The sequence below is a fragment of the Heptranchias perlo genome, chromosome 22 (genome assembly GCF_035084215.1).
Source record: "Heptranchias perlo isolate sHepPer1 chromosome 22, sHepPer1.hap1, whole genome shotgun sequence".
NCBI lineage: Eukaryota > Metazoa > Chordata > Chondrichthyes > Hexanchiformes > Hexanchidae > Heptranchias > Heptranchias perlo.
Genome location: NC_090346.1, coordinates 48,608,633 through 48,621,055, shown reverse-complemented (window position 1 = coordinate 48,621,055; position 12,423 = coordinate 48,608,633). Strand labels below are relative to the sequence as shown.

General features: G+C 49.9%; 1 protein-coding gene across 2 annotated transcripts; it reads left to right on the top strand.

Moving 5' to 3' along the window:
• The first annotated feature begins 1,615 nt into the window (after positions 1 to 1,615).
• On the top strand, positions 1,616 to 12,036 carry anks4b (ankyrin repeat and sterile alpha motif domain containing 4B). Of its 2 annotated transcripts, none has more exons than XM_068003547.1 (3): positions 1,616 to 1,857; positions 8,145 to 9,260; positions 10,479 to 12,036. In XM_068003547.1, the coding sequence occupies exons 1-3, from the start codon at positions 1,694 to 1,696 to the stop codon at positions 10,480 to 10,482; spliced, it is 1,284 nt and encodes a 427-aa protein (XP_067859648.1). In that variant the 5' UTR covers positions 1,616 to 1,693; the 3' UTR covers positions 10,483 to 12,036. The 2 variants fall into 2 exon arrangements, with proteins under 2 accessions (XP_067859648.1, XP_067859649.1); XM_068003548.1 differs by having other exon boundaries at positions 8,145 to 9,271.
• Positions 12,037 to 12,423: the final 387 nt, after the last annotated feature.

The window sequence follows — 12,423 nt, the reverse complement described above, 5'->3', positions numbered from 1 at the left end:
CTTATCAAATTAAATAATAATACTGCCACCTGTGTCCAATATACCCTCCAGTCCCTGCGGTGTCCACTGGTCGAGGAAGGCCTCAGTGGGCAGCACTCTCACCTCTGAGTCAGAAGGTCGTGGGTTCAATTCCCACTCCAGAGGCCTGAGTACAAAATCTACAGGGTATCTGTTAACACCAGTGAGTTGGAGACAGGGCCGCACTTACTGGCGACTTACAGTAAACAGCAAACAACGTCCATTTACAGAGTCTATTTAAAAAGAGTCTCTATGAATAACAGCAAACAGAACTCATGACCGAAACTGCAGCAACTTCTCCCGATAAAAGCAGGGTGATTGCTCCATCAAAATCCTGTGAGTGGAGGATAGTTACATTATCTTTGTAGAATCAATCCCAGTCACTTACAGCAGTGCAGCCTCCGGGCGTGATTGACGGGGGAATTACCCAATCATCTCCATTCTGGCCGAGACTTGCAGTGTGACAGATATGCAGCCCATGATCCAGGCTGACACTTCAGTGCAGTACTGAGGGAGGGCTGCACTGTCGGAGGTGCCGTCTTTCAGATGAGATGTTAAACCGAGGACCTGTCTGCCCTCTCAGGTGGACGTAAAAGATCCCACGGCCACTATTTCAAGGATGAGCAGGGGGAGTTCTCCCCGGCGTCCTGGCCAGTATTTATCCCTCAACCAATATCACTAAAAACAGATTATCTGATCATTGTCACATTTGTGGGATCTTGCTGTGCGTAAATTGGCGGCTTTATTTCCTCCATTACAACAGTGACTACACTTCAGAAGTACTAAATATAAGTTTCTTCCTTTCGTCCCAGGCTGCATTCACGCTCTGTGTTCATGTAGGGAGCCTCTGATATATTCGGCAGGCGCTGATTGTTCCATCTCTAGTTTGGTATAAACAGAGTCTCCTCATTAAATGACTGAATCCCTCTCGAATCGCTCACTGACCCCTGGGTGACTCTCTCGCTGCAAGCGGCCGCCTCCGAATACTTCCTGCTTTTTTCAGAGGGATATAATTGTGACCATGAATTCATTATGCTGCTCAACCGGAAAAATCGTCTGCATTTGAGAAGAGAGAGTGAAGCGAACATTGAATGGGAAAAGAATTTCCACCGAGCCTGTAAAAAGAATTTACAGTCTTGACGCCGTTTGTAAATCAAAGGTCGATATTATATTGTTATTCCCCTTTAAGGTCGTTCCGCGTTTTGTACAAATGAATAATGCAATCTCTAAATTGCAAATATCCCTCGTGGGAATGGTGCATTGTGAAAAATGCAGAAAGCAAAGATTTTATTGTGTGTAACGGTTCGGATTAGCGGATATTATGTCCCGGGACAGAGTGCAGCCGAAACAATGCGGACACCGAAACCCCTTTATCGGGGTTTTTTTTTTTTGCCGTTCAGTTTAAAACGACAGACGGTTTTATTTTGCAAAAATGCACTTTTTTTTTTTGCAAAACAAAAAGATTGTGGCCAAGGAACGGGTGAAAGTGACGGGGGAGACGGTGCTTGTCATTCAGTCACTCGCCTGCCGGCCTGAACCACCTTAACCATCCGGTCTGTGGAGAGTGGACTTTGGCCAGGGGCGGGGACCCGGCTCTCACTCTGTCGCCGGACTCGCTGCTTCGCCACCCGGTGCCCGTGGTGTGTGTGCGGGGGGGTCCCTGAGCTGCTGAGCCATGACTGACAGGTATCACAAGGCCGCCAGGGATGGCTACCTGGGTCCCTTGAAGGAGGCGACCAGGAAGGATCTCAACAGCCCAAATGAGGATGGGATGACCCCGACTCTTTGGGCGGCGTATCACGGCCATCTGGAGGCTCTTCAGCTCATCTGTAGCAGAGGGTGAGGATCACAGGCTGGTTCCCACATCACCAGCAATGATGGGATAGAAATCCTTCTGAGCACTTGTGGTTTTTTTTTTCAGATGATTTATCTGTTCTGAAATGTCAGCCGTGGTTCAGTGTGTCGCCCTCTCACCTCTGAGTCAGAAGCTGCGAGGGTCAAGCTCCAGTCCAGAGGCCTGAGCAATAAAATCCAGGCTGACACTCCCAGTGCAGTACTGAGGGAGTGCAGCACTGTCGGAGGGTCAGTACTGAGGGAGTGCAGCACTGTCGGAGGGTCAGTACTGAGGGAGTGCAGCACTGTCGGAGGGTCAGTACTGAGGGAGCGCAGCACTGTCGGAGGGTCAGTACTGAGGGAGTGCAGCACTGTCGGAGGGTCAGTACTGAGGGAGCGCAGCACTGTCGGAGGGTCAGTACTGAGGGAGTGCAGCACTGTCGGAGGGTCAGTACTGTGGGAGTGCAGCACTGTCGGAGGGTCAGTACTGAGGGAGTGCAGCACTGTCGGAGGGTCAGTACTGAGGGAGTGCAGCACTGTCGGAGGGTCAGTACTGAGGGAGCGCAGCACTGTCGGAGGGTCAGTACTGAGGGAGTGCAGCACTGTCGGAGGGTCAGTACTGAGGGAGTGCAGCACTGTCGGAGGGTCAGTACTGAGGGAGTGCAGCACTGTCGGAGGGTCAGTACTGAAGGAGCGCAGCACTGTCCGAGGGTCAGTACTGAGGGAGCGCAGCACTGTCGGAGGGTCAGTACTGAGGGAGTGCAGCACTGTCGGAGGGTCAGTACTGAGGGAGTGCAGCACTGTCGGAGGGTCAGTACTGAGGGAGCGCAGCACTGTCGGAGGGTCAGTACTGAAGGAGCGCAGCACTGTCCGAGGGTCAGTACTGAGGGAGCGCAGCACTGTCGGAGGGTCAGTACTGAGGGAGCGCAGCACTGTCGGAGGGTCAGTACTGAGGGAGCGCAGCACTGTCGGAGGGTCAGTACTGAGGGAGCGCAGCACTGTCGGAGGGTCAGTACTGAGGGAGTGCAGCACTGTCGGAGGGTCAGTACTGAGGGAGTGCAGCACTGTCGGAGGGTCAGTACTGAGGGAGCGCAGCACTGTCGGAGGGTCAGTACTGAAGGAGCGCAGCACTGTCGGAGGGTCAGTACTGAGGGAGCGCAGCACTGTCGGAGGGTCAGTACTGAGGGAGCGCAGCACTGTCGGAGGGTCAGTACTGAGGGAGCGCAGCACTGTCGGAGGGTCAGTACTGAGGGAGCGCAGCACTGTCGGAGGGTCAGTACTGAGGGAGTGCAGCACTGTCGGAGGGTCGGTACTGAGGGAGTGCAGCACTGTCGGAGGGTCAGTACTGAGGGAGTGCAGCACTGTCCGAGGGTCAGTACTGAGGGAGCGCAGCACTGTCGGAGGGTCAGTACTGAGGGAGCGCAGCACTGTCGGAGGGTCAGTACTGAGGGAGCGCAGCACTGTCGGAGGGTCAGTACTGAGGGAGCGCAGCACTGTCGGAGGGTCAGTACTGAGGGAGCGCAGCACTGTCGGAGGGTCAGTACTGAGGGAGCGCAGCACTGTCGGAGGGTCAGTACTGAGGGAGCGCAGCACTGTCGGAGGGTCAGTACTGAGGGAGCGCAGCACTGTCGGAGGGTCAGTACTGAGGGAGCGCAGCACTGTCGGAGGGTCAGTACTGAGGGAGCGCAGCACTGTCGGAGGGTCAGTACTGAGGGAGCGCAGCACTGTCGGAGGGTCAGTACTGAGGGAGCGCAGCACTGTCGGAGGGTCAGTACTGAGGGAGCGCAGCACTGTCGGAGGGTCAGTACTGAGGGAGCGCAGCACTGTCGGAGGGTCAGTACTGAGGGAGCGCAGCACTGTCGGAGGGTCAGTACTGAGGGAGCGCAGCACTGTCGGAGGGTCAGTACTGAGGGAGCGCAGCACTGTCGGAGGGTCAGTACTGAGGGAGCGCAGCACTGTCGGAGGGTCAGTACTGAGGGAGCGCAGCACTGTCGGAGGGTCAGTACTGAGGGAGCGCAGCACTGTCGGAGGGTCAGTACTGAGGGAGCGCAGCACTGTCGGAGGGTCAGTACTGAGGGAGTGCAGCACTGTCGGAGGGTCAGTACTGAGGGAGTGCAGCACTGTCGGAGGGTCAGTACTGAGGGAGTGCAGCACTGTCCGAGGGTCAGTACTGAGGGAGCGCAGCACTGTCGGAGGGTCAGTACTGAGGGAGCATTGCACTGTCGGAGGGTCAGTACTGAGGGAGTGCAGCACTGTCGGAGGGTCAGTACTGAGGGAGTGCAGCACTGTCGGAGGGTCAGTACTGAGGGAGTGCAGCACTGTCGGAGGGTCAGTACTGAGGGAGTGCAGCACTGTCGGAGGGTCAGTACTGAGGGAGTGCAGCACTGTCGGAGGGTCAGTACTGAGGGAGTGCAGCACTGTCGGAGGGTCAGTACTGAGGGAGAGCAGCACTGTCGGAGGGTCAGTACTGAGGGAGCGCAGCACTGTCGGAGGGTCAGTACTGAGGGAGCGCAGCACTGTCGGAGGGTCAGTACTGAGGGAGCGCAGCACTGTCGGAGGGTCAGTACTGAGGGAGCGCAGCACTGTCGGAGGGTCAGTACTGAGGGAGCGCAGCACTGTCGGAGGGTCAGTACTGAGGGAGCGCAGCACTGTCGGAGGGTCAGTACTGAGGGAGCGCAGCACTGTCGGAGGGTCAGTACTGAGGGAGCGCAGCACTGTCGGAGGGTCAGTACTGAGGGAGCGCAGCACTGTCGGAGGGTCAGTACTGAGGGAGCGCAGCACTGTCGGAGGGTCAGTACTGAGGGAGCGCAGCACTGTCGGAGGGTCAGTACTGAGGGAGCGCAGCACTGTCGGAGGGTCAGTACTGAGGGAGCGCAGCACTGTCGGAGGGTCAGTACTGAGGGAGCGCAGCACTGTCGGAGGGTCAGTACTGAGGGAGCGCAGCACTGTCGGAGGGTCAGTACTGAGGGAGCGCAGCACTGTCGGAGGGTCAGTACTGAAGGAGCGCAGCACTGTCGGAGGGTCAGTACTGAGGGAGCGCAGCACTGTCGGAGGGTCAGTACTGAGGGAGCGCAGCACTGTCGGAGGGTCAGTACTGAGGGAGTGCAGCACTGTCGGAGGGTCAGTACTGAGGGAGTGCAGCACTGTCGGAGGGTCAGTACTGAGGGAGCGCAGCACTGTCGGAGGGTCAGTACTGAGGGAGCGCAGCACTGTCGGAGGGTCAGTACTGAGGGAGCGCAGCACTGTCGGAGGGTCAGTACTGAGGGAGCGCAGCACTGTCGGCGGGTCAGTACTGAGGGAGTGCAGCACTGTCGGAGGGTCAGTACTGAGGGAGTGCCGCACTGTCGGAGGGTCGTTACTGAGGGAGTGCCGCACTGTCGGAGGGTCGTTACTGAGGGAGCGCAGCACTGTCGGAGGGTCGGTACTGAGGGAGCGCCGCACTGTTGGAGGGTCGGTACTGAGGGAGCACTGTCGGAGGGTCAGTACTGAGGGAGCGCCGCACTGTCGGAGGGTCAGTACTGAGGGAGTGCAGCACTGTCGGAGGGTCAGTACTGAGGGAGCGCTGCACTGTCGGAGGGTCAGTACTGAGGGAGTACCGCGCTGTCGGAGGGTCAGTACTGAGGGAGTGCCGCACTGTCGGGGGGTCAGTACTGAGGGAGCGCCGTACTGTCGGAGGTGCCGTCTTTCGGATGAGACGTTGAACCGAGGCCCTGTCTGCCCCCTCAGGTGGATGTAAAAGATTCCAGGGCCACTATTTCTAAGACGAGCGGGGAAATTCTCCCCGGTGTCCTGGCCAATATTTATTCCTTGACCAACACCTAAAACAGATGACGTCGTCATTTGTTTCATTGATGTTTGTGGGATCTTGCTGTGCACAAATTGGCTGCTGCATTTCCTACATTACAACAGTGACTACACTTCAAAAGTACTTAATTGGTTGGAAAGCGCTTTGGGACGTCCTGAGGTTGTGAAAGGCTCTATACGAATGCAAGTCTTTCATTCTTTAATTTAACGTGGAACAATGTAACCATTGTTATTTTTAAACGTCTCAATATTTAATATCTGCTATCTAATGTTTCCTTTATTACCTGTCAACTTACAACAACTTGCTTTTATATAGCACCTTTAGTAAATGGCCCAAGGTGCTTCACAGGAGCGTAATCAAACAAAATTTGACACCGAGCCACACAAGGAGATATTAGGATGGGAGGTAGGTTTTAAGAAGTGTCTTAAAGGAGGAGAGAGAGGCGGAGAGGTTCAGGGAGGGAATTCAAGAGCTTAGGGCCTAGGCAGCTGAAGGCACGGCCGCCACTGGTGGGGCGATGAAAATCGGGGATGCGCAAGAGACCAGAATTGGAGAAGCACAGAGATCTCGGAGGATTGTAGAGCTGGAGGAGGTTACAGAGATAGGGAGGGGTGAGGCCATGGAGGGATTTGAAAAGAAGGATGAGAATTTTAAAATTGAGGCGTTTCCAGACCAATGTAGGTCAGCGAGCACAGGGGAGGTGATGAGTGAACGGGCCTTGGTGAGAGTTAGGATACGGGCAGCAGAGTTTTGGATGAACTCAAGTTTATGGAGGGTGGAAAATGGGAGGCCGGTCAGGAGCGCTTTCAAATAGTCAAGTCTAGAGGTAATAAAGACATGGATAAGGGTTTCAGCAGCAGATGAGCTGAGGCAGGGGTGGAGATGCACGATGTTACGGAGGTGGAAGTAGGTGGTCTTGGTGATGGAGCGGATATGTGGTCAGAAGCTCATCTCGGGGTCAGATAGGATGCCAAGGTTGCGAATGGCCTGGTTCAGCTTCAGACAGTGGCCAGGGAGAGGAATGGAGTCAGTGGCTAGAGAACGGAGTTTCTGGCGAGGACCGAAGACAATGGTTTATTTAGTAAATGTCTTTTGAAATGATAGACGTTGAGAGAATTGTTACGTGTTGATCAAGGTCTAAGGCTTTCTACAAACCTTGAGTCATTTAAAAAAAACATACTCACAAACTATGAACCTGAATTAATATAAATCAAATAAAGCTGGAATTAAGCAACAGGTCAGTCTATAAAAAGAAAAGATGTCGTAATGTTTCAGGGGTTTGCCCTTCAGCAACCTGAATTGAAGCCATAACCCGAATCTCGTAAAGTTATGTTTCAGGTCTTGTTATCTGTCATTCCAAGGAGTAATGTAAGGAATCTTACAACACCAGGTTATAGTCCATTACCGGCATCTCCACATCATTCCAAGGAGTAACAGTAAATGGAGACAGATTGTTGCTCGTCACAGTCAATATTTGCAAATGTTGCTGAGCGTTTAAAGTGCACACCCACTCCGGTCAGGTGACTGGGAGAAAGACTTGCATTTATATAGCGCCTTTCACAACCTCAGGTCCCACAAATAGCAATGAAATGAATGACCAGTTCATTGGTGTTTGGTGGTGTTAGCTGAGGGATAAACATCGGCCAGAACACCAGTAGAACTTGTCCTCTTACCCTGCTGTTCTTTGAATCAGATGGGATCTTTTACGTCCACTTGAGAAGGCAGGCAGGGCCTTGGTTTAACATCTTACTTGAATGATGATCACGCTCTTCTCTGAATACTGCCAAGGGATCTTTTACTTCCATCTGAGAGAACAGACAGGTCTCATCCAAAAGACGGCACCTCCAACAGTGCAGCACTCCCTCAGTACTGCACTAGAGTGTCAGCCTTGATTATGGGCTCAAGTCTCAGGAGTGCAATTTGTACCCACGACCTTCTGACCCAGAGGCGAAAGTGCTACCCACTGAGCCAAAACATTCTGTCCACCAATGGTTAAAGGTGTCATATGTGCTCTGGCGGTGGTCATCTTGTTAATTGGACTGCTCAGTGTGACACTAGACTGGACAGGTCCTAATTTCACTCCATAGTCTGCACTGAGCTAGCTGGTCTTTGCTAGTTACATCTCATTAGGGAATTGGCGAAGCTATAGATAGCTTCGACGTTCCTGAATTAAGGAGGGGATGGAGGAAATCAGCCATGTTTTCTGCTTCTGATCCACTGTCCTTTGCTGGAAGTGTTCAAGTGCAGATGACAAGTTAGAACAGGTTTGGCTGTGACTGCTTCACGGTCAGATCAACAATCAACACTCGTTGTCCAGGCTAATGTATCGAGAGTGGCCGCTTGGGTACGGTGTCAGAGGGCCATTGACATCGAGACCCCTTGGGGAGATGATGGCCAAGAGGGCAAAGTTAGAGAGGCAGAAAGGAACAGACTTGCTACTTATTGTGAAACCCTGTATCAAACCAACTCTTTATGATTGTTTTTTCAGAGGTGACCCTGACATATGTGACATCTGGGGCAACACTCCCTTGCACCATGCTTCAACCAATGGCCATCTTCACATTGTCACTTTCTTGGTCAACTTTGGTGCAAACATCTGGGCTCTGGATAACGACTTCCATTCCGCGATGGACGCTGCCGCCAATAAGGATCGAATGGAATGCGTCCGCTTCCTAGACACGGCAGCCACTAAGCAAACAACGATGAATCCGAAACAGGTCACCAGGCTAAAGGAGAAGGCGAGGAAGGAAGCAGAGAAACAGATCAAAGAGTGTGAAAAACGCAAGAAAAAGCACCAGAATCAAATGAACAAGAAATATACCCGGGAGATGGAAGCCAAAAGCAGTGGGGCTGCACATGCACAGGGTGGGACTGTATCTAGTGTTAGTGATCTCTTCAAAATGGGTGGATCACAACGAACAGGTCCCATTTCTTCCATCATGAAAGGATCCCTGCAGAAGAAACTTAGGAAGAAGGAAAGCAGCAAAAACATTTCGGAGCAGCAACTAGGAAAGGATGTCATCTTTGTAACTCAAGAAGGGAGCAGTGGGGTACGGGGCAATGTATTGGACATGTTTAATGAAAGAGATGAGGGGAGTGCAGCCTCTAATGAAGATGGTGATAATTTCGGACATGAGTCTCTCTTCAATCGTCCTGGTTTGGGAAATATGCTTTTCAGAAGAAACTTTGTCTTTGGCTTGAATGTGGAAGAGGAAGTGTTGACCAATAATGAGATGGAAGATGTTGGTTCCAAATTACGTCGTGAAGTGTTGAAGCCTAATGAGAAGTTTGCAAATCCTGAAATCCTTGATGGATTCAATGAAGAAGAGGAAGATGATTTGCCCTGGAACGAGGAAGATATAGGTCTGGATGATGACGAGCCTGAGACAACACCACTTGAAGTCTTCCTGGCATCTCAGAACATGATGGAGTTCATCCCTTTCCTTGCAAGAGAGCAGATTGACCTAGATTCCCTCATGCTGTGTTCTGACGAAGATCTGAAAGGCATCCATCTGCCACTTGGACCACGGAAAAAAATTCTTTCCGCAGTAGAAAGAAGAAAATTAATCTTGGAAACACCAAACAAACTAGTGGATACTGTATTGTAAGCACACGGTATTTGAAGCATATATTGATGTTTGCTGACCAGTTAGAACATATATGTTGTGTTCTCCATTTATAGGTGTTAGATGCCATTTATTCAATGAATCCTTCTTCAGCTGGGGGTCTCTGCAGCTTTAAGGGTAAATGTCATGAATGTGACTTTAGAATGACTTTAAGATGTCAGCTGTGGCTCAGTGGGCAGCACTCTCTCCTCTGAGTCAGTAGGTCATGGGTTCAAGTCCCACTCCAGAGACTTGAGCACAGAATCTAGGCTGACACTTCAGTGCAATACTGAGGGAGTGCTGCACTGTTGCAGGTGCTGACTTTTGGATGAGACGTTAAACTGAGGCCTCATCTGTCTTCTTAGATGGATGTAAAAGATCCCACAGTACTATTTGAGAAGAGCAACTGACTCACAGAGAGGGAGAACTGAAAGAAAACTAAAATAGGGGAAGGTAAGATACAAGAGCTGGGTGACCCGAGGAGAGAGGACATCCTATCTGATGTGTCTCGGGCAGGGTAGCAAGTCTTAATCACAGCTACAAGAGAGAATATACCCAAGCCTGATGAGGTGAGAGAACTGTATCAGAACCAATATACAACAGCTGATAATACACCCAGGTTCAGGGGTGTTACAGCCGATGTAATACAGTCCTGCCTTATCCAAGACAAGACCGTATCATAGTGATTGCTACATTTTAATGGGTAATGTAACCCGTCCTTGAAACAAACTGTTCGCTGCAAAGTAACAATCTTTGGGACACTAATAAGAAAGAAGAACAATGAATTGTGTTACCACAATACTTATTTAGCTGTGCGTGGTACTGTAACACACATTCATTAGTATATTTCTACTAAAACTGTTCATAAAATCCAGTTAATACAACGGAAGAAAGCTCCCTGCTGGCCTGTTGGGCATGTGAATCTCCTGGTGTGATACTGAGCCAAAAGACATGTGGAAGCTCCCTGGTCAGTGCTCAGTTAGCTGATCCCACCTGGTGTTGGCCTTAGCGTTTCCTACATTCCGACAGTGACTACACTTCATTGGCTGTAAAGCTCTTTGGGACGTCATTAGGTAGTGAAAGGTGCTATATAAATGCAAATCTAAAAGACGCAGTGATTTACTGTGAAATTAAATCCCTTCACTCACCTACATTTTCTGTATAAAGTGGAATTTATCTTCACTGTTAATGTGTGACTTTCTTTTCATTTGAAATAGGTAAAGAAGCTTACACACCGCTGAGAAAAGCTACAGTCTGAGCAATCTCCAGCATTTAAAATAAGGACCATCATCGTTCTAGGGCAGTGACAGAATTGGCCACTTGCCCTTTTACTGAGTGTGATATAGAACACCATTGCAGAAACCACGAAATTCAGCTGAGCTTCTATTATCCACTGTAACGGGGAGGGGAGGGAGGGGGGTGGCTGGATAAATGGACATTAGCAGATTATTGGAAATTACCAAATTTTGGTCTTGTATGTTTAGGTATAGCAATTGGGATCGAAGACAAGTGCGATACAAAGGATGAAGAAGTTTTGATGTCTTACACAAGGATTAGTTCTAGAGTATTCTGGCGTATAATTGGAACGCAGATCACGGAGGTTCGAATGTACAATAAATTTCTTCAGAATCCACATCTCAAACCCGACAATGTTCACGTACTTTGGCCTGGGTCGGAAACAGTCCCTTATCCAGTCATTGGGGGCTCTTCTAAGGCTGGACTGAGGCATGTTGTTGGGGAAGAGCAGAGAGAGTTTTACTGTATTGTCCCTGACCTGGGAGTGCCTGGTGCTGACATTGGCTGCCTGAAATGGGAAGAGTTCTATCCTCCAATGCTGACAACCCTCACCTCAAAGACCAGAAAGGTTCTGACGAAGGAACTATGCCTGAAATCCTGATGGACCTTCTGAAGAAGGCATTCAGCATGCTTGGTTTCATTGGTCAGAACATTGAATACAGGAGTTGTACAAGACATTAGTAAGGCCACACTTGGAATACTGTGTACAGTTCTGGTCACCCTATTATAGAAAGGATATTATTAGACTAGAAAGAGTGCAGAAAACATTTACTAGGATGCTACCGGGACTTGATGATTTGACTTATAGGGAGAGGTTGGATAGACTGAGACTTTTTTCCCTGGAGAGTAGGAGGTTTAGGGATGATCTTATAGAAGTCTATAAAATAATGAGGGGCATAGATAAGGTAGATAGTCAAAATCTTTTCCCAAAGGTAGGGGAGTCTATAACGAGGGGGCATAGATTTAAGGTGAGAGGGGAGAGATACAAAAGGGTCCAGAGGGGCAATTTTTTCACTCAAAGGGTGGTGAGTGTCTGGAACGAGCTGCCAGAGGCAGCAGTAGAGGCGGGTACAATTTTGTCTTTTAAAAAGCATTTGGACAGTTACATGGGTAAGATGGGTATAGAGGGATATGGGCCAAGTGCAGGCAATTGGGACTAGCTTAGTGGTATAAACTGGGCGACATGGACATGTTGGGCCGAAGGGCCTGTTTCCATGTTGTAAACTTCTATGATTCTATATTTCTGTTTCTGTACTTGTACAACACACCTGATCCTTTTAAATGTTTGTTCTACTCGTGCTATTTAATCCTTAAAATTTATTAAAATTGCTCTGTAACTATAGGTCGTTAACTGTTATTGGGAATTCCTCCCTCCTTTAAGCTGTTCTTCAGTTAGTCAGTTTGTTTTGTAACACTAATGTGTAACTGTGGACAGATACAAATCACCATGTGCATTAAAGGTGATTCAATGCCAACAAATTGTAAAATAGCTATTTTTGATGTAGTGCACTGCATTAACTGCATCAAATTAACAGTCCTCCAATATAAATAGAAGACAATCACCAATAAATCCAATAGAGATTTCAGGAGAAACTTCTTTACCCAGAGAGTGGTGGGAATGTGAAACTTGCTGCAAGGAGTGATTGAGGCAAATAGCACAGATGCATTTAAGGGGAAGCTGGATAAACACAGGAGGGAGAAAGGAATAGAAGGATATGCCGAGAGGGTTAGATGAAGAGGGATGGGAGGAGGTTCGTGTGGAGCATAAATGCTGGCATAGAACAGTTGGGCCGAATGGCCTGTTACTATGCTGTAATGTAATTCTAATCTCTGTTGTTAGTGCCATTGGTTTTCTGATGTGAGGAA